Raw genomic sequence first — 22164 nt, 5'->3', positions numbered from 1 at the left:
TCACTGTGAGTAGAGAGCAAATAGGCGGTGGTGAAGAAAGGCTCTCTGTGGATGAGACTGTATTCAGGATTACATTGTTGTTGTTGATTACAGTAATTTCACCTCCAAATCTTTGATTAGCACTGTTTACTGCATAGTAATTTGTGATTGAAAGTGTTGATTGCTTACAACGTAGTGTTATTTCAATGCAGATTTATTCTTTCCATAGAATGGAATGTTCAAGGATATCTAATATTATATTCTTCATTACCATAGTGTAGGACATATGTAACGTATTTGTGTCACTCTGCTGAAGGTGTTTTATCAACCGTGGTGTCAATAACTGTAGGTGAACTTCCTTTCTATATATGATATGTTTGATGTTATCTCCCCCGGACTGGAGGTGTGGATGTCTGTTTTCCAAAGCAGCTTGTTTCGCACGCCACTGGTCTTTTTTGAAGTGTGTGTGTATATCAACGTGTGAAAAGTGTGTGAGCGTCTGTGCATGCAACGGTGGTTGCGAAAGTAAGTATGTGTGCATGCAGGTTGGCGTGCCACTGAGAGTTTAAGATTGCGTGTCAGTGTTTTGGGTGGGAGGAGTTGAAGGGGTAATGACCTGGATTCCTCACGAAATATGAGGTAATACTTTGAGATTTAGGGTATAGCTCAATGGTTAGAATACCATCATGACTCCTCCCAGAGCAGGGTTATTGGTGTGAGGGTTAACTATGACTTGCATTTTGCGTGCTCTGTAATGACCTTTCCCGTTACTTTTGTTTTTCATTAAGCAGGTTTCCATTGACCCAGGTTTATTCAACAAAAGAATTCTCGCACAAAATGTGTAATGGAAACGGCAGTAATATAATCCATTTCCTATCCATTCGACAGGAGTGTATTTTTATTTTGTCTAGCTTCTTTATTGCGACAAATGATCATGGAAACGTTTTAAAAAAAATATATATTATGATTGCCTAATAATTTTGAAGGTACACGCGTGATGTATCAGTAACTATAACGCGTCACTTCTCATTTCATTCGAAATGTCTGCTACATGCAGATAAAAAATGTCAACTACAAAATGATGTTTCTGTGCAGGACTGTGTCCTGACTTCCCAGAATGCCTAAATTGCTGCCCCATGCTTTTCTGGTTGGCTGGCAACTTTCAACATCTAATTATTTCAGATCTACAAGAGTGGACGTTTCACCATGGCATGGACCTTGGCGATACGTTTGCACATGAGAATTGTTAAAATATGGCACATATGAGTACATTATTGCATTCTGTAGCCTACCTCCTATAGGAGGGCATACAGGCTGTCGCCAATTTATTAATGCGCAATTTGCCTAAATGGGTCATGAAAACAACCATTACATTATTATTAAACACTGTAGGGTTTTGCGTGTTTTTGAAAAATGTGTAGGTGTCACAAATCACTGGACAAGTTATTGTAAACATAGGTAATGTCATGCTACTCAATGGGACATTTATGAATAACAGACAACAGTTTATTTTGTAGAACTAAGAAAACCATCAATTCAACTATAGCAATTTGAGGACTATTGGAAAAAAGTATAACGCTGTATTATCAATGAGTGGTGTTAAAAAAATTGCTCTTTTTTTTGTTACAGAACCCATTTAAATGAGTTATGCTTACTTTTCTGGTTTCAATACTTGTTAATACAATGTTTTACTGATCATAAGTATAACTGTTATACTTTTGCAAAAAGTCACTAGTCAATAGGCAGCTAATATCGGCACCCAGAACCAACTCAGCGCTATATGTTAAGGCTGTCACATTGAAATTACTAGCGAGCTAATCCTCTCCATGTCATCAATAACCTGAACCATTCAGCTTGCTGATAGACTTTAGTCAACAGGAAGGACTGACTGGGGTTATATAACAGCCTGCCTGCAAAGGCAGACCCAGACACACACAGTTTAGTCTGAGGTCCAGCCCCCTCTCAGTAGCATTCAGTGCCAGACTTCGGGGAGGTAGTTTCCTTCTCACAAAACAGCTTGTGTAACTGAGCAGAGAGGCATGGGCTGGCGGAAGGGTGTTCCTGTGGTTAAGCAGGGGCAGGGGCTGAGGCCGGGGCTGAGGTTGGGGCCAGGGTTGGGACTGAGGCAGGGGCTTAGGCTGGGACTGCTGGTTCTGCTGTGCTGCCTTGCCCTGTGTCCAGCGCCTGTCCAGGGGGACAAGGTCCTGGTGATGCCTGTAGACGGGAGCCACTGGCTGAGCATGAAGCTGCTGGTGAAGGAGCTGGCGGCCAGAGGCCATGAGATGGTTGTGCTGGTCCCTGACACATCCATCCTCATCCAGGGCTCTGACTACTACAGGACTGAGACCTTCAGGGTCCCCTACAGCAAGGCACAGCTGGACGAGAACGTCAACAAACTGAAGGACGCTGCATTCCTCAAGGCCCCAGATGTAATGGACATATTTGTGAACGTGCAGCACCTGGTTCACTTCACCACCATGCAGGTGAAAGGCTGTGAGGGTCTGCTGTATGACAAGCCCCTGATGAAGCGACTGAGAGGAGAAAGATTTCACATGATGCTGACCGACCCCTTCCTACCCTGTGGATCCGTCATCGCTGGCTCCTTCAACATCCCAGCGGTGTACTTCTCGAGGGGGATCCCCTGTGGGCTGGATGAGAAGGCTGCCCAGTGCCCCACTCCCCCATCCTACGTACCACGCTTATTCTCCGGCAACACTGACCACATGGATTTCCTAGGGAGGGTTAAGAACATGCTCATGTACAGTCTGGAGAGCTACCTGTGTACGGTGATGTTTGCCAGTTTTGACGAGCTGACCAGCAGGTACCTGGAGAAGGACATGACGTACAGGGAACTTCTGGGTCAGGGGGCGATCTGGCTGCTGAGGTATGACTACTCCTTTGAGTATCCCAAACCCAGGATGCCCAACATGGTCAACATTGGCGGCATCAACTGTGGTAAAATAGCTCCACTTCCAGCGGTGAGTCTCATAAGAGTATGTTTTAGAACAAACAACTTCAACTGTGGTAAAAGAGCTCCACTTCCAGCAGTGAGTCTCATAAGAGTATGTTTTAGAACAAACAACTTCAACTGTGGTAAAAGAGCTCCACTTCCAGCAGTGAGTCTCATAAGAGTATGTTTTAGAACAAACAACTTCAACTGTGGTAAAAGAGCTCCACTTCCAGCAGTGAGTCTCATAAGAGTATGTTTTAGAACAAACAACTTCAACTGTGGTAAAAGAGCTCCACTTCCAGCAGTGAGTCTCATAAGAGTATGTTTTAGAACAAACAACTTCAACTGTGGTAAAATAGCTCCACTTCCAGCAGTGAGTCTCATAAGAGTATGTTTTTAGAACAAACAACTTCAACTGTGGTAAAAGAGCTCCACTTCCAGCAGTGAGTCTCATAAGAGTATGTTTTAGAACAAACAACTTCAACTGTGGTAAAAGAGCTCCACTTCCAGCAGTGAGTCTCATAAGAGTATGTTTTTAAAACAAACAACTTCAACTGTGGTAAAAGAGCTCCACTTCCAGCAGTGAGTCTCATAAGAGTATGTTTTAGAACAAACAACTTCAACTGTGGTAAAAGAGCTCCACTTCCAGCAGTGAGTCTCATAAGAGTATGTTTTTAGAACAAACAACTTCAACTGTGGTAAAAGAGCTCCACTTCCAGCAGTGAGTCTCATAAGAGTATGTTTTAGAACAAACAACTTCAACTGTGGTAAAAGAGCTCCACTTCCAGCAGTGAGTCTCATAAGAGTATGTTTTAGAACAAACAACTTCAACTGTGGTAAAAGAGCTCCACTTCCAGCAGTGAGTCTCACAAGAGTATGTTTTAAAACAAACAACTTCAACTGTGCGTAGCTGTGCACCCTATATGGAACCAGGTCCAGAAACCTCAAGGGATAGATTCACTACTGTGGCAATTATACACCCCACTATAATCTAACAGAGGAACTGAGGGGCCCTTCTAGTTCCTACCCGACAAACCACAGGAAGATAAACTACTCTGCAGGGATTGTTCTGTGGAGTAAGGGTTGGGGTTAGCTGTGATTGTTGTAGGGTTGATTATGCCTTTATCTTCTATGAATACAGGGTGTGTTATCAAGGCATGGTATCCTTTCACAACTTCACCCTCCCTCCTTCAGTTAATGTTTTGCTAAGCAGACCAAAGACTGTTCTAATACTGATGTGTGGAATTTAGACATGCATGTTTTTAATGTGAGTTAAATCATTTGATGCCTTGTCTGTTTATATTGTTCAATGTGAAATATTGATGAGCACCATGAGGTGAGGTTTCACACAGCAGTTGCTGTTTGTTTTCTGCCTGTATGTACATACAATTCCATTGCATAGTGAAGGACCACAATTCATTGTGTGTTTGGTTCATCGTGTGTGTGGTTCTGCGGATATTTTGGAGAAGGGTCTACTTGCAATAACTGTGATTTGTGGTTGTGAGGCCAGTTGGACGTACTGCACCTTCAAATCAAATCTTATTAATCACATGCACCGAATACAATAGGTGTAGACCTTACAGTGAAGTGGTTACCTACAAGCCCCTAAATAAGAATAAGAAAGAAAAGAAAAGGAACAAGTAATTGTGCTTGGGACAATAAAAGGCCAGTCCAAAGTGTAAAGTTTGGTCACACAGTACAATGCCACAGAAATGTCCACCAGAGCTGTTTCCAGATAAATTAATGTTAATTTCTTTACCATAAGCCGCTTCCAATGTCATTTTAGAGAATTTGGCAGTACATCCAACTGGCCTCATAACCTCAGACCACGTGTAACCACGCCAGCCCAGGACCTCCATATCCGGCTTCTTCACCTGTGGGATCGTCTGAGACCAGCCACCCGGACAGCTGATGAAACTTAGGCATACTTATGTCTGTAATAAAGCCCTTTTGTGGGGAAAAACTCATTCTGATTGGCTCCCCAGTGGGTGGGCGTGGCTCCCAAGTGGTAGGTGGGCGTGGCTCCCAAGTGGTGGGTGGGCGTGGCTCCCACCCATGGCTGCGCCCCCGCCCAGTAACATGAAATCCTTAGATTAGGGCTTAATGAATTTATTTCAGTTGACTGATTTCCTTTTTCATAAAATCATTTAAATTGTTGTATGTTGCGTTTATATTTTTGATAAGTATAAATGTAAAATGTTTTTGTAAACTAACTCTTCCCCCGTGCCTCAACAGGACCTGCAGGAGTTTGTGGATGAGTCAGGAGAGGATGGCTTCGTGGTCTTCACCCTGGGCTCTATGATCTCTCAGATGCCTGAGGAGAAAGCCAAGCAGTTCTTTGATGCCTTCAGCAAGATCCCTCAGAGGGTAAAGACACCTCGATGCTGGCCCAAATGGCACCCTATTCCATATATTGCACTACTTTTGACCACAGCTGGTCAAAAGTAGTTCACTATATAGGGAATAGGGTGTTATTTGGAACGCATCCATCGTCTGTCTATTACATAATGTTTCCCACAGTTAACCATTTCTGACCAACACAATCTTTAAGTATACAGTCTCTATGTCTTCTGTAGACATCAACAACTGACAACATATTTCCTGAGCTTTCTTACATCTCCTAGATATAGGACAGACACTTTAAAACCTTATTCTTTATGATTTTTTGATATTTATGAATGGATGCGTTTCTATAGGCTGTAGTAGTAAAGGCCAAATTCAATATTTTATCAAATAATTTTTTTTATATATATATTTTTAATACCAAATGGGGTCCTGAAATTCAAAATCAAATAGCTAAATGATCAATAGTATGACCATCTTAAAACCATTCTATATGTTAGCTTAGTCATGCACTGCAATTACACAATTGACTGATGATTGGTTGACATAAATTCATAAGAAGAAGATTGTGGGAGCTATACTGTTAGATTTCAGCCTGTGTGTCCATGTATACTGGTGATTCAGCCCTATATGGGTCAGCAACCACAGCTAGTGAAATTAATGCAACCCTGAACAAAGAGTTGCAGTCAGTTTTAGAATGGGTGGCCAGTACTAAACTGGTCCTTAACATCTCTAAAACTAAGGCCATTGTATTTGGTACAAATAATTCTTTAAGTTCTAGACCTCAGCTGAATCTGGTAATGAATGGTGTGGCTGTTGAACAAGTTGAGGAGACTAAATTACTTGGTGTTACCTTAGATTCTAAACTGTCATGGTCAACAAATATTGAATGGTTCTAAGTCTGTCTGTGATAAAGAGATGCTCTGCTTTTTTGACACCACACTACACAAAGCAAGTCCTGCAGGCTCTAGTTTTATCTTATCTTGATTATTGTCCAGTCGTCTGGTCAAGTGCCGCAAAGGACCTAATTAAGCTGCAGCTGGCCCAGGACAGAGTGGCACATTTTGCTCTTCATTGTCGTCAGAGGGCTAATATCAATACTATGCATGCCAGTCCCTCTTAGCTAAGAGTTGAGGAGACTGAATGTATCACTTCTTGTTTTTATAAGAAATCAATTGTTTGCATAGTCAACTTACATACAACACTGATAAACACACTTACCCCACCAGACATGCCACCAGGGGTCTCTTCCCAGTCCCCAGGTCGGGAACAAATTCAAGAAAACATACAGTATTATACAGAGCCATGATTGCAGGGAACTCCCTTCCATATCAAAAAACAAATAAAGCAACACCTCCAGTCACAAGGCCTCTCCTCCATATGACCTACTTGTGTGTACTGACATGTATGTGTAACTGATAGATGCACACACACGCAAACTACATGTTAATGTACAGTATGTCAATTGTAAAATCTTTTGACTGTAATGTATTTTTCGTTATGTGTCAGACCCCAGTAAGACTAGCTGTAGCCATTGGTGTCAGCTAATGGAGATCCTAATAAAACAAAATCAATACAGCCTGATTGTATAATTATCTATAGTAGAAAGCAATGGGTTAGAAGAAGCCTACATAACCAACCCGTAATGTAAAATGCAAAATCCATTTATAGCCAGCTATGTAAACTCTAACACGGATTTATCCTGCAATAGATGTCATTCAATTGGTAATATTAATTTTTGTCTTCTTCTCATGCCGTTTTAAGGGGAAAGTAATCTGAAAGTAATTAGAATACGTTACTGAGTTTGGGTAATCTAAAAGTTACGTTACTGAAGACTATTTTGGACAGGTAACTAGTAACTAACGGATTACATTTAGAAAATTACCTACCCAATGCTGCATATAGGCCTAATCTCCAATCCACCATTAATCTAATCTAGACTAAGAACAAGTCCTTTGTCCCCTGTTGTACTTAACTCTGAGGCATGCTGTAATTACATGGAGTTTCAATGATTTGCATATTCTCCATTCTTCATATACTACGTCAAGGGTCATGGCAAGCTGCAGTTCTATGTTGTTCAGTTTGTGTGGTGTACACTGGAGCTATGCCTTAACTCTCCAGACACACATTTATACTCCACTACAAAGTGGTGTACCTTCACCACTATATCCGGAATTGTCAGATGATTCTATATGACTTGATAAACTAAGTAAACTGTTCTCTGTTTTCAGGTGGTGTGGAGGTACACAGGAGTGGTGCCTGAGAACGCTCCAGACAACGTCAGATTGATGAAGTGGCTTCCTCAGAATGATCTGCTGGGTTGGTTTCGTCTCATCATCAGAGATAATGTTACAATGATATAGTTATGATGAAAACCACCTGGGTTACAGAAGTTACAGAGGGGTACTCTTCTCAGTAAACACATGCTACTGTTGTTGCCATTTTGCAAGAGAAGCAATACATCTTCTTCTTCGTGGTGAATGTTCTATGTTCCATGTTCTAGGCCACCCCAAGGTCAAGGCCTTCATCACCCACGGAGGAACCCATGGGATCTACGAGGGGATCTGTAACAGTGTTCCCATGGTGATGCTTCCGTTGTTCGGTGACCAGAGTGACAACGTACATCGCATGGCGGTGAGGGGTGTCGGGGAGGTGCTCACTTTGTTCGATATCACCTCAGAGAAACTGGTAGAGGCCCTCAACAAGGTCATCAACGACAAGAGGTCAGACATCATGTTAACATAATACAAGGAAGTATACTGAACAAAAATATAAACGCAACATGCAACAATTTCTACAATTGTACTGAGTTACAGTTCATATGAGGAAATTAGTCAATTGAAATAAATAAATTAGGGCCTAATCTATGGATTTCACATGACTGGGAATACAGATATGCATCTGTTGGTCACAGATACCTTTAATAGAAAATGGGCCCCAGGATCTCATCACAATATTTTTGGGCATTCAAAATGGCAATCGATAAAATGGAATTGTGTTCGTTGTCCATAGCTTATGCCCATAGCATAACCCCACCACCACCATGGGGCACTCTGTTCAAAACACTGACATCAGTAAACCGCTCACCCACACAACGCCATACACATGGTCTGCGGTTGTGAGGCAAGTTGGACGTACTGTCAAATTTCCTAAAACAACGTTGGAGGTGGCTTATGGTAGAGAAATTAACATTAAATTAGCTTGCAACAGCTCTGGTGGACATTCCTATAGTCAGCATGCCAATTGCACACTCCCTCAAAACTTCAGACATCTGAGGCATTGTGTTGTGTGACAAAACTGCACATTTTAGAGTGGCCTTTTATTGTCCCTAGCTCAAGATGCACCTGTATAATGATCATGCTGTTTAATCAGCTTCTTGATATGCCACACCTGCCAAGTGGATGGATTATTTTGGCAAAGACAAAATGTTCACAGAGGGATGTAAACAAATTTGTGCACACAATTTGAGAGAAAAAAGCTTTTTGTGCGTTTATATTTTTGTTCAGCATAATAATGTTACAAGGACATGTTATACACTGAAAATACAAACTATTAACCTCTTAAATGTAACTACATGTAATCTAAAATGGAATCTACATAATCCTCTAAAGTCATTTTTATCATGAGGACCATCAACAATAACTAGTAATGCTGCATTCTCCAAGATAGGTTAAAATTTCACCTTTCTGGTAAAAATGGTTATAAATTGTTGAGGTGTATACATGTTTTAGTGCACCAGCTCAAATTAACAGGACAAGTAGGATAAAAATATAGACCAAATCCTAACTTGAGATCTACATATTGAGTTTCAGTGCAAATATATTGTCAACAATGCATGATTTAAATAAACGTCTGAGTTCATTAGAATTCAGCCCCAGTCTGAGGAGATTGGAAACCCTGTTGCATCTGTTTTTCTGCCCCAGTTACAAGGAGAAGATGCTGAAGCTGTCAGCGGTACATAAGGACCGTCCCATCGAGCCCCTGGACCTGGCTGTGTTCTGGGCGGAGTTTGTTATGCGCCACGGCGGAGCGGAACACCTAAGACCCGCCGCTCACGACCTCAACTGGATCCAGTACCACAGTCTGGACGTGTTCACTCTGCTACTCACTATAGTTCTCATTGTTGTCATGGTCACCGTTAAATGCTGCAAAGTCTGCTTCCGCAAGTGTTGTGGTACGAAGAAGACTATGAAGAAGAAGAAGAATGAGTGAATGTCCTTCCTGTGGCCTAGGCCGGGATTCAATCCAAGGCTCGTTGTAGAGCGCTGTCGACAATAATGTGTCTTTTAAAGGCAATGTTCCTGTGTTTGCGGAGATCAGTCACAGTAAACGCTGCAGATGTTGGCTCAATCAGAAAGTACCTTAAAATGTCAAGCGCGCTACAATGCGCTACAGATTGAATCCCAGCCCAAGCCATCAGGCCCTAGAGTCCAGAGTAACTACACTGCCCACTCTAGGCCCTGTGTATAACATTTTGTTTGTTTGATATCTCAGGATAATGTCAGAGTAACTTCATGTATCTGTTGTCAATAAGGCCTGATGCCTGCCACCAGCAAGACAGTCTCATTCCACCACAGGAGGTTGGTTGCACCTTAACTGCTGGTAATGGCTGGATTGGAATGAGTGGAATGGTATCAAATACATCAAGCACGTAGTTTCCATGTGTTTGATGCCATTTCGGCCATTATTATGAGCCGTCCTCCCCTCAGCAGCCTCCTATTTATTCCACAGTCAGCCACTGTGCTGTTGGAGTGTGACTTCAAAACTGTTGGCCTGTCTAGCATGTGTGATGCCAATTCAAGATCCTGTTTAGTAAAAAGCATGAGCTGACGCACACCCACATTGTTTTGTAGAGGCGCTAACCAACAAAGATTGAACTGTAGAAAAATAAAGTCGCACAGTCAGAGTTACCAAAACATTGGTTATTAGGTTTACTTAAATCAATTGTTTGGAGTAATATATATATATATATATATATATATATATATATATATATATATATATATATATATAGTGTACAACTTTATTTTTATACAATTTAAGATCCTGGTAACACAACCAATATATGTCATGCTGGAATAAAGAATTATGGAGACAGGTGCAGGAATACACACGTATACAAAAACACTGGGCTGAACCCAAACAAAAGAGCGAGGGTAAACCTTGTTGAACGCCACAGGACGATTCCCATAATACACAATATATATATATAGCACGCAGCATAACAGCTGCACCAACGCATAGGTACTCACACCACCAGTGGACACGGGAACAACAATCGACAGCCCAATAGAAACCAAAGGGCACACTTATATAAGTACTAATCAGTGGGAATAGGGGACAGGTGTGCGTAATGAATGTTCTGGAGGGATCCGTGACAATATAGTGGCAAGAGAGAATTTCTCTTTGTCTTTAAAAGGCATTTTGACAGTAAAAAGCTATGGCAGGTGTGTCATTTTCCTGGGCCTCATTCGGTCTTCATCAAGGTCCAGAGAGCACCACTGACATTTTCTTATATTTCCTCACCGTCAAAATTTGCTAAATGTAGTCCTTTATCCAACGTTTTTGGAATTTCCGATGCTCCCTGACTGTCTAGCTTTCATTTCAGTAATTATTGTTTTTTGTTGTACAGTACTTTTTCATTATGTTTGTAATAATGTTTCAAGTGAGAAAAAAACATTATTGTGAAAATCTACAAATAAATTGTAATACAAAGTTGCATCTTTGTCCCTTTTCATTGCAGTTAGAGGGAAAGGAAGTGGGCTGGGGCTGTATTAGTTAGGTTATTTTTTATTTCCAAGTCAAAAAAGGAGAGTAAAAAAAAACAGAAAATTGCTCAATATTTATTTTTTGTTTCTGAATTTGAAAATTGCATTATTTTCTAATTTATTGTATCAAAATTGGACATGGAATAACGGGAAACACATAAAAAACAAAAATTGAATAAAAGTGGTTGTTTTGTTTATACCCGGAAGTACACGGATTAGACTGAGTATGACTGGAAGATAAAAATACTAATGTTAGCTAAGATGCAGAACTTTTTTGGAAGTTTGCATGCCAATAGAACAAACTGAACAAAGTTGGCTTGCCCTTGCTGGCTACTGACTATACTCATGTTAGATAGTAGTAGCTAGTGGAAGTAAGTTAGTCCCTCAGCCTGCTATAAAATGAAGCTGCCTGACCAGAGCTACCTGCTGCGGAAAGGTCAAATTTCTCCATTACTTTCTGTAGCTACTTAGCTAGATCTTCAGTCGGCTGATGGTGTTTATTTACTGGGCAATAATGAACAGTAGTTACTGTAAATGGTCTATCTGGTACTTTATATAGCTAACTTAGGTATTGCTTACACATACAACAATATCCAATTAAGCTATAGTGAAAGGCAAACAGGCTATGCTCTTCAGTTGTGAACACGACTACTGCTACGACAATTGGCCGAGGATCTTAATTTGATCAGCCTGTTGTTGCAGGAAATGCAAACTTGTAGTGTATTCAATGTTTAAAAAAGCTTCTAAAGTTTGTAGTTTACACTTTAAAATGTCAGACTTGATTTGCCCTAAAATGTCTCAGCCTCTACAAAAATATCAATTAATTATAATCCATACAAATAATCCATACAATAATTCTAATTTCCGGTTGCTACTGGATTATTTTCCTGCTGTGAGAAAATGTTCAAATTAAATCCTACATCTATACAGTGCCTTTGGAAAATATTCAGACCCATTGACTTTTTCCACATTCCGTTACGTTACAGCCTTATTCTAAAATGAATGTTAAAAAAAAAATCTCAGCAATCTACACCTAATACCCCATAATGACAAATTGAAAACATGTTTGTAGAAATACCTTTTTACATAAGTATTCAGACCCTTTGCTATGAGACTCAAAATTGAGCTCAGGTGCGTCCTGTTTCCATTGATCATCCTTGAGATGATTCTACAACTTGATTAGAGTCCACCTGTGGTAAATTCAATTGAGTGGACATGACTTGGAAAGGCACACACCTGCCTATATAAGGTCCCACAGTTGACAGTGCATGTCAGAGCAAAAATCAAGCCATGAGGAATTGTCCGTAGAGCTCCTAGACAAGATTGTGTCGAGGCACAGATCTGGGGAAGGGTATCAAAACATTTATGCAGCATTGAAGGTCCCAAGAACACAGTGGCCTCCATCATTCTTGAATGGAAGAAGTTTGGAACCACCAAGACCCTTCCTAGAGCTGGCCGCCCGGCCAAACTGAGCAATCAGGGGAGAAGGGCCTTGGTCAGGGAGGTGATCATGAATCCGATGGACCCTCTGACAGAGCTCTAGAGTTCCTCTGTTGAGATGGGAGAAACTTCCAGAAGGACAATCTCCTCTGCAGCACTCCACCAATCAGGCCTTTATGGTAGAGTGGCCAGACGGAAGCCACTCCTTAGTAAAAGGCACACTATAGCCCGCTTGGAGTTTGCCAAAAGGCACCTAAAGACTCTCAGACCACGAGAAACAAGATTCTCTTGTCTGATAAGAGAAGTGTCACTGCTGGAGGAAACCTGGCACCATTCCTACGGTGAAGCATGGTGGTGACAGCATAATGGGTGGAGGCAGCATCATGCTGGGGCTTAGGCTGGGACTGCTGATTCTGCTGTGCTGCCTTGCCCTGTGTCCAGCACCTGTCCAGGGGGACAAGATCCTGGTGATGCCTGTAGACGGGAGCCACTGGCTGAGCATGAAGCTGCTGGTGAAGGAGCTGGCGGCCAGAGGCCATGAGGTGGTTGTGCTGGTCCCTGACACATCCATCCTCATCCAGGGCTCTGACTACTACAGGACTGAGACCTTCAGGGTCCCCTACAGCAAGGCACAGCTGGACGAGAACGTCAACAAATTGAAGGACGCTGCATTCCTCAAGGCTCCGGATGTAATGGACATATTCGTGAACGTGCAGCACCTGGTTCACTTCACCACCATGCAGGTGAAAGGCTGTGAGGGTCTGCTGTATGACGAGCCCCTGATGCAGCAACTGAGAGGAGAAATACTTCAGTTGATGCTGACTGACCCCTTTCTACCCTGTGGATCCATCATCGCTGACTCCTTCAACAGCCCAGCGGTGTACTTCTTGAGGGGGATCCCCTGTGGGCTGGATGAGAAGGCTGCCCAGTGCCCCACTCCCCCCTCCTATGTACCACGCTTCCACTCAGGCAACACTGACCACATGGATTTCCTAGGGAGGGTTAAGAACATGCTCATGTACAGTCTGGAGAGCTACCTGTGTACGGTGATGTTTGCCACCTTTGACGAGCTGACCAGTAGGTACCTAGATAAGGACATGACGTACAGGGAACTGCTGGGTCACGGGGCGATCTGGCTGCTGAGGAATGACTACTCCTTTGAGTATCCCAAACCCAGGATGCCCAACATGGTCATTATTGGAGGCATCAACTGTGGTAAAAGAGCTCCACTTCCAGCAGTGAGTTTCATAAGAGTATGTTTTAGAACAAACAACTTCAACTGTGGTAAAAGAGCTCCACTTCCAGCAGTGAGTCTCATACGAGTATGTTTTAGAACAAACAACTTCAACTGTGGTAAAAGAGCTCCACTTCCAGCAGTGAGTCTCATAAGAGTATGTTTTAGAACAAACAACTTCAAATGTGGTAAAATAGCTCCACTTCCAGCAGTGAGTCTCATAAGAGTATGTTTTAGAACAAACAACTTCAATTGTGGTAAAAGAGCTCCACTTCCAGCATTGAGTCTCATAAGAGTATGTTTTAAAACAAACAATTTCAACTGTGCGTAGCTGTGCACCCTATATGGAACCAGGTCCAGAAACCTCAAGGGATAGATTCACTACTGTGGCATTTATACCCCCACCCCGCACATCCCAGAAAATACAAAGAAAAAACGTTCAAATAGAGTTTCTGCTCAACATTCACTTTGGGAGAGCGTCTCTCTATGTACTACCCTGCATTCTCTCTCTTTTCTAAACACTGTGTTCAGCCAGTGAAACCTGAGCCAGGAACAGCATTGATGTGTCCCAAATGGTACCCTATTCCTCATATAGTGAACTACTTTTGACCAGAATCCTTTGGGCCCTGGTCAAAAGTAGTTGACTATTTGGGTAATAGGGTGCCATTTAGGACAGACATGTTATTTCTTCCTGGAATGTGGCCACTATAATCTAACAGAGGAACTGAGGGGCCCTTCTAGTTCCTACCCGACAAACCACAGGAAGATAAACTACTCTGCAGGGATTGTTCTGTGGAGTAAGGGTTGGGGTTAGCTGTGATTGTTGTAGGGTTGATTATGCCTTTATCTTCTATGAATACAGGGTGTGTTATCAAGGCATGGTATCCTTTCACAACTTCACCCTCCCTCCTTCAGTTAATGTTTTGCTAAGCAGACCAAAGACTGTTCTAATACTGATGTGTGGAATTTAGACATGCATGTTTTTAATGTGAGTTAAATCATTTGATGCCTTGTCTGTTTATATTGTTCAATGTGAAATATTGATGAGCACCATGAGGTGAGGTTTCACACAGCAGTTGCTGTTTGTTTTCTGCCTGTATGTACATACAATTCCATTGCATAGTGAAGGACCACAATTCATTGTGTGTTTGGTTCATCGTGTGTGTGGTTCTGCGGATATTTTGGAGAAGGGTCTACTTGCAATAACTGTGATTTGTGGTTGTGAGGCCAGTTGGACGTACTGCACCTTCAAATCAAATCTTATTAATCACATGCACCGAATACAATAGGTGTAGACCTTACAGTGAAGTGGTTACCTACAAGCCCCTAAATAAGAATAAGAAAGAAAAGAAAAGGAACAAGTAATTGTGCTTGGGACAATAAAAGGCCAGTCCAAAGTGTAAAGTTTTGTCACACAGTACAATGCCACAGAAATGTCCACCAGAGCTGTTTCCAGATAAATTAATGTTAATTTCTTTACCATAAGCCGCTTCCAATGTCATTTTAGAGAATTTGGCAGTACATCCAACTGGCCTCATAACCTCAGACCACGTGTAACCACGCCAGCCCAGGACCTCCATATCCGGCTTCTTCACCTGTGGGATCGTCTGAGACCAGCCACCCGGACAGCTGATGAAACTTAGGCATACTTATGTCTGTAATAAAGCCCTTTTGTGGGGAAAAACTCATTCTGATTGGCTCCCCAGTGGGTGGGCGTGGCTCCCAAGTGGTAGGTGGGCGTGGCTCCCAAGTGGTGGGTGGGCGTGGCTCCCACCCATGGCTGCGCCCCCGCCCAGTAACATGAAATCCTTAGATTAGGGCTTAATGAATTTATTTCAGTTGACTGATTTCCTTTTTCATAAAATCATTTAAATTGTTGTATGTTGCGTTTATATTTTTGATAAGTATAAATGTAAAATGTTTTTGTAAACTAACTCTTCCCCCGTGCCTCAACAGGACCTGCAGGAGTTTGTGGATGAGTCAGGAGAGGATGGCTTCGTGGTCTTCACCTTGGGCTCTATGATCTCTCAGATGCCTGAGGAGAAAGCCAAGCAGTTCTTTGATGCCTTCAGCAAGATCCCTCAGAGGGTAAAGACACCTCGATGCTGGCCCAAATGGCACCCTATTCCATATATTGCACTACTTTTGACCACAGCTGGTCAAAAGTAGTTCACTATATAGGGAATAGGGTGTTATTTGGAACGCATCCATCGTCTGTCTATTACATAATGTTTCCCACAGTTAACCATTTCTGACCAACACAATCTTTAAGTATACAGTCTCTACGTCTTCTGTAGACATCAACAACTGACAACATATTTCCTGAGCTTTCTTACATCTCCTAGATATAGGACAGACACTTTAAAACCTTATTCTTTATGATTTTTTGATATTTATGAATGGATGCGTTTCTATAGGCTGTAGTAGTAAAGGCCAAATTCAATATTTTATCAAATAATTTTTTTTATATATATATTTTTAATACCAAATGGGGTCCTGAAATTCAAAATCAAATAGCTAAATGATCAATAGTATGACCATCTTAAAACCATTCTATATGTTAGCTTAGTCATGCACTGCAATTACACAATTGACTGATGATTGGTTGACATAAATTCATAAGAAGAAGATTGTGGGAGCTATACTGTTAGATTTCAGCCTGTGTGTCCATGTATACTGGTGATTCAGCCCTATATGGGTCAGCAACCACAGCTAGTGAAATTAATGCAACCCTGAACAAAGAGTTGCAGTCAGTTTTAGAATGGGTGGCCAGTACTAAACTGGTCCTTAACATCTCTAAAACTAAGGCCATTGTATTTGGTACAAATAATTCTTTAAGTTCTAGACCTCAGCTGAATCTGGTAATGAATGGTGTGGCTGTTGAACAAGTTGAGGAGACTAAATTACTTGGTGTTACCTTAGATTCTAAACTGTCATGGTCAACAAATATTGAATGGTTCTAAGTCTGTCTGTGATAAAGAGATGCTCTGCTTTTTTGACACCACACTACACAAAGCAAGTCCTGCAGGCTCTAGTTTTATCTTATCTTGATTATTGTCCAGTCGTCTGGTCAAGTGCCGCAAAGGACCTAATTAAGCTGCAGCTGGCCCAGGACAGAGTGGCACATTTTGCTCTTCATTGTCGTCAGAGGGCTAATATCAATACTATGCATGCCAGTCCCTCTTAGCTAAGAGTTGAGGAGACTGAATGTATCACTTCTTGTTTTTATAAGAAATCAATTGTTTGCATAGTCAACTTACATACAACACTGATAAACACACTTACCCCACCAGACATGCCACCAGGGGTCTCTTCCCAGTCCCCAGGTCGGGAACAAATTCAAGAAAACATACAGTATTATACAGAGCCATGATTGCAGGGAACTCCCTTCCATATCAAAAAACAAATAAAGCAACACCTCCAGTCACAAGGCCTCTCCTCCATATGACCTACTTGTGTGTACTGACATGTATGTGTAACTGATAGATGCACACACACGCAAACTACATGTTAATGTACAGTATGTCAATTGTAAAATCTTTTGACTGTAATGTATTTTTCGTTATGTGTCAGACCCCAGTAAGACTAGCTGTAGCCATTGGTGTCAGCTAATGGAGATCCTAATAAAACAAAATCAATACAGCCTGATTGTATAATTATCTATAGTAGAAAGCAATGGGTTAGAAGAAGCCTACATAACCAACCCGTAATGTAAAATGCAAAATCCATTTATAGCCAGCTATGTAAACTCTAACACGGATTTATCCTGCAATAGATGTCATTCAATTGGTAATATTAATTTTTGTCTTCTTCTCATGCCGTTTTAAGGGGAAAGTAATCTGAAAGTAATTAGAATACGTTACTGAGTTTGGGTAATCTAAAAGTTACGTTACTGAAGACTATTTTGGACAGGTAACTAGTAACTAACGGATTACATTTAGAAAATTACCTACCCAATGCTGCATATAGGCCTAATCTCCAATCCACCATTAATCTAATCTAGACTAAGAACAAGTCCTTTGTCCCCTGTTGTACTTAACTCTGAGGCATGCTGTAATTACATGGAGTTTCAATGATTTGCATATTCTCCATTCTTCATATACTACGTCAAGGGTCATGGCAAGCTGCAGTTCTATGTTGTTCAGTTTGTGTGGTGTACACTGGAGCTATGCCTTAACTCTCCAGACACACATTTATACTCCACTACAAAGTGGTGTACCTTCACCACTATATCCGGAATTGTCAGATGATTCTATATGACTTGATAAACTAAGTAAACTGTTCTCTGTTTTCAGGTGGTGTGGAGGTACACAGGAGTGGTGCCTGAGAACGCTCCAGACAACGTCAGATTGATGAAGTGGCTTCCTCAGAATGATCTGCTGGGTTGGTTTCGTCTCATCATCAGAGATAATGTTACAATGAATAGTTATGATGAAAACCACCTGGGTTACAGAAGTTACAGAGGGGTACTCTTCTCAGTAAACACATGCTACTGTTGTTGCCATTTTGCAAGAGAAGCAATACATCTTCTTCTTCGTGGTGAATGTTCTATGTTCCATGTTCTAGGCCACCCCAAGGTCAAGGCCTTCATCACCCACGGAGGAACCCATGGGATCTACGAGGGGATCTGTAACAGTGTTCCCATGGTGATGCTTCCGTTGTTCGGTGACCAGAGTGACAACGTACATCGCATGGCGGTGAGGGGTGTCGGGGAGGTGCTCACTTTGTTCGATATCACCTCAGAGAAACTGGTGGAGGCCCTCAACAAGGTCATCAACGACAAGAGGTCAGACATCATGTTAACGTAATACAAGGAAGTATACTGAACAAAAATATAAACGCAACATGCAACAATTTCTACAATTGTACTGAGTTACAGTTCATATGAGGAAATTAGTCAATTGAAATAAATAAATTAGGGCCTAATCTATGGATTTCACATGACTGGGAATACAGATATGCATCTGTTGGTCACAGATACCTTTAATAGAAAATGGGCCCCAGGATCTCATCACAATATTTTTGGGCATTCAAAATGGCAATCGATAAAATGGAATTGTGTTCGTTGTCCATAGCTTATGCCCATAGCATAACCCCACCACCACCATGGGGCACTCTGTTCAAAACACTGACATCAGTAAACCGCTCACCCACACAACGCCATACACATGGTCTGCGGTTGTGAGGCAAGTTGGACGTACTGTCAAATTTCCTAAAACAACGTTGGAGGTGGCTTATGGTAGAGAAATTAACATTAAATTAGCTTGCAACAGCTCTGGTGGACATTCCTATAGTCAGCATGCCAATTGCACACTCCCTCAAAACTTCAGACATCTGAGGCATTGTGTTGTGTGACAAAACTGCACATTTTAGAGTGGCCTTTTATTGTCCCTAGCTCAAGATGCACCTGTATAATGATCATGCTGTTTAATCAGCTTCTTGATATGCCACACCTGCCAAGTGGATGGATTATTTTGGCAAAGACAAAATGTTCACAGAGGGATGTAAACAAATTTGTGCACACAATTTGAGAGAAAAAAGCTTTTTGTGCGTTTATATTTTTGTTCAGCATAATAATGTTACAAGGACATGTTATACACTGAAAATACAAACTATTAACCTCTTAAATGTAACTACATGTAATCTAAAATGGAATCTACATAATCCTCTAAAGTCATTTTTATCATGAGGACCATCAACAATAACTAGTAATGCTGCATTCTCCAAGATAGGTTAAAATTTCACCTTTCTGGTAAAAATGGTTATAAATTGTTGAGGTGTATACATGTTTTAGTGCACCAGCTCAAATTAACAGGACAAGTAGGATAAAAATATAGACCAAATCCTAACTTGAGATCTACATATTGAGTTTCAGTGCAAATATATTGTCAACAATGCATGATTTAAATAAACGTCTGAGTTCATTAGAATTCAGCCCCAGTCTGAGGAGATTGGAAACCCTGTTGCATCTGTTTTTCTGCCCCAGTTACAAGGAGAAGATGCTGAAGCTGTCAGCGGTACATAAGGACCGTCCCATCGAGCCCCTGGACCTGGCTGTGTTCTGGGCGGAGTTTGTTATGCGCCACGGCGGAGCGGAACACCTAAGACCCGCCGCTCACGACCTCAACTGGATCCAGTACCACAGTCTGGACGTGTTCACTCTGCTACTCACTATAGTTCTCATTGTTGTCATGGTCACCGTTAAATGCTGCAAAGTCTGCTTCCGCAAGTGTTGTGGTACGAAGAAGACTATGAAGAAGAAGAAGAATGAGTGAATGTCCTTCCTGTGGCCTAGGCCGGGATTCAATCCAAGGCTCGTTGTAGAGCGCTGTCGACAATAATGTGTCTTTTAAAGGCAATGTTCCTGTGTTTGCGGAGATCAGTCACAGTAAACGCTGCAGATGTTGGCTCAATCAGAAAGTACCTTAAAATGTCAAGCGCGCTACAATGCGCTACAGATTGAATCCCAGCCCAAGCCATCAGGCCCTAGAGTCCAGAGTAACTACACTGCCCACTCTAGGCCCTGTGTATAACATTTTGTTTGTTTGATATCTCAGGATAATGTCAGAGTAACTTCATGTATCTGTTGTCAATAAGGCCTGATGCCTGCCACCAGCAAGACAGTCTCATTCCACCACAGGAGGTTGGTTGCACCTTAACTGCTGGTAATGGCTGGATTGGAATGAGTGGAATGGTATCAAATACATCAAGCACGTAGTTTCCATGTGTTTGATGCCATTTCGGCCATTATTATGAGCCGTCCTCCCCTCAGCAGCCTCCTATTTATTCCACAGTCAGCCACTGTGCTGTTGGAGTGTGACTTCAAAACTGTTGGCCTGTCTAGCATGTGTGATGCCAATTCAAGATCCTGTTTAGTAAAAAGCATGAGCTGACGCACACCCACATTGTTTTGTAGAGGCGCTAACCAACAAAGATTGAACTGTAGAAAAATAAAGTCGCACAGTCAGAGTTACCAAAACATTGGTTATTAGGTTTACTTAAATCAATTGTTTGGAGTAATATATATATATATATATATATATATAGAGTGTACAACTTTATTTTTATACAATTTAAGATCCTGGTAACACAACCAATATATGTCATGCTGGAATAAAGAATTATGGAGACAGGTGCAGGAATACACACGTATACAAAAACACTGGGCTGAACCCAAACAAAAGAGCGAGGGTAAACCTTGTTGAACGCCACAGGACGATTCCCATAATACACAATATATATATATATATATATATATATATATAGCACGCAGCATAACAGCTGCACCAACGCATAGGTACTCACACCACCAGTGGACACGGGAACAACAATCGACAGCCCAATAGAAACCAAAGGGCACACTTATATAAGTACTAATCAGTGGGAATAGGGGACAGGTGTGCGTAATGAATGTTCTGGAGGGATCCGTGACAATATAGTGGCAAGAGAGAATTTCTCTTTGTCTTTAAAAGGCATTTTGACAGTAAAAAGCTATGGCAGGTGTGTCATTTTCCTGGGCCTCATTCGGTCTTCATCAAGGTCCAGAGAGCACCACTGACATTTTCTTATATTTCCTCACCGTCAAAATTTGCTAAATGTAGTCCTTTATCCAACGTTTTTGGAATTTCCGATGCTCCCTGACTGTCTAGCTTTCATTTCAGTAATTATTGTTTTTTGTTGTACAGTACTTTTTCATTATGTTTGTAATAATGTTTCAAGTGAGAAAAAAACATTATTGTGAAAATCTACAAATAAATTGTAATACAAAGTTGCATCTTTGTCCCTTTTCATTGCAGTTAGAGGGAAAGGAAGTGGGCTGGGGCTGTATTAGTTAGGTTATTTTTTATTTCCAAGTCAAAAAAGGAGAGTAAAAAAAAACAGAAAATTGCTCAATATTTATTTTTTGTTTCTGAATTTGAAAATTGCATTATTTTCTAATTTATTGTATCAAAATTGGACATGGAATAACGGGAAACACATAAAAAACAAAAATTGAACAAAAGTGGTTGTTTTGTTTATACCCGGAAGTACACGGATTAGACTGAGTATGACTGGAAGATAAAAATACTAATGTTAGCTAAGATGCAGAACTTTTTTGGAAGTTTGCATGCCAATAGAACAAACTGAACAAAGTTGGCTTGCCCTTGCTGGCTACTGACTATACTCATGTTAGATAGTAGTAGCTAGTGGAAGTAAGTTAGTCCCTCAGCCTGCTATAAAATGAAGCTGCCTGACCAGAGCTACCTGCTGCGGAAAGGTCAAATTTCTCCATTACTTTCTGTAGCTACTTAGCTAGATCTTCAGTCGGCTGATGGTGTTTATTTACTGGGCAATAATGAACAGTAGTTACTGTAAATGGTCTATCTGGTACTTTATATAGCTAACTTAGGTATTGCTTACACATACAACAATATCCAATTAAGCTATAGTGAAAGGCAAACAGGCTATGC

The 22164-nt window shown here is 41.3% G+C and overlaps 2 protein-coding genes across 2 annotated transcripts; both read left to right on the top strand.

The window, feature by feature from the left end:
- Window positions 1-522: 522 nt before the first annotated feature.
- Window positions 523-10192, top strand: LOC139380567 (UDP-glucuronosyltransferase-like). Its single transcript, XM_071123345.1, has 5 exons — window positions 523-2957; window positions 5165-5296; window positions 7504-7591; window positions 7776-7995; window positions 9196-10192. The coding sequence occupies exons 1-5, from the start codon at window positions 2019-2021 to the stop codon at window positions 9482-9484; spliced, it is 1668 nt and encodes a 555-aa protein (XP_070979446.1). The 5' UTR covers window positions 523-2018; the 3' UTR covers window positions 9485-10192.
- Window positions 10193-12845: 2653 nt separating this feature from the next.
- On the top strand, window positions 12846-21486 carry LOC139380091 (UDP-glucuronosyltransferase-like). Its single transcript, XM_071122551.1, has 5 exons — window positions 12846-13718; window positions 15671-15802; window positions 18010-18097; window positions 18281-18500; window positions 19701-21486. Exons 1-5 carry the CDS (start codon window positions 12846-12848, stop codon window positions 19987-19989), a joined length of 1602 nt encoding a protein of 533 aa, XP_070978652.1. The 3' UTR covers window positions 19990-21486.
- The last annotated feature ends 678 nt before the right edge of the window (window positions 21487-22164 follow it).

Source organism: Oncorhynchus clarkii, chromosome 22 (genome assembly GCF_045791955.1).
Source record: "Oncorhynchus clarkii lewisi isolate Uvic-CL-2024 chromosome 22, UVic_Ocla_1.0, whole genome shotgun sequence".
Classification (NCBI taxonomy): domain Eukaryota; kingdom Metazoa; phylum Chordata; class Actinopteri; order Salmoniformes; family Salmonidae; genus Oncorhynchus; species Oncorhynchus clarkii.
Note: the sequence above shows the minus strand (reverse complement) of the source record. Positions and strands in the feature narration are given on the sequence as shown.

Excerpts from the sequence above, each read along its gene's own strand:
- LOC139380091 (XM_071122551.1), top strand. The coding sequence starts at position 12,846 with ATGGGTGGAGGCAGCATCATGCTGGGGCTTAGGCTGGGACTGCTGATT. Across the intron at positions 13,719-15,670 it reads AAAGAGCTCCACTTCCAGCA|GACCTGCAGGAGTTTGTGGA; the intron begins GTGAGTTTCATA and ends GTGCCTCAACAG. Across the intron at positions 15,803-18,009 it reads TCAGCAAGATCCCTCAGAGG|GTGGTGTGGAGGTACACAGG; the intron begins GTAAAGACACCT and ends CTCTGTTTTCAG.
- LOC139380567 (XM_071123345.1), top strand. The coding sequence starts at position 2,019 with ATGGGCTGGCGGAAGGGTGTTCCTGTGGTTAAGCAGGGGCAGGGGCTG. Across the intron at positions 7,592-7,775 it reads TCCTCAGAATGATCTGCTGG|GCCACCCCAAGGTCAAGGCC; the intron begins GTTGGTTTCGTC and ends TCCATGTTCTAG. Across the intron at positions 7,996-9,195 it reads AAGGTCATCAACGACAAGAG|TTACAAGGAGAAGATGCTGA; the intron begins GTCAGACATCAT and ends TTTCTGCCCCAG.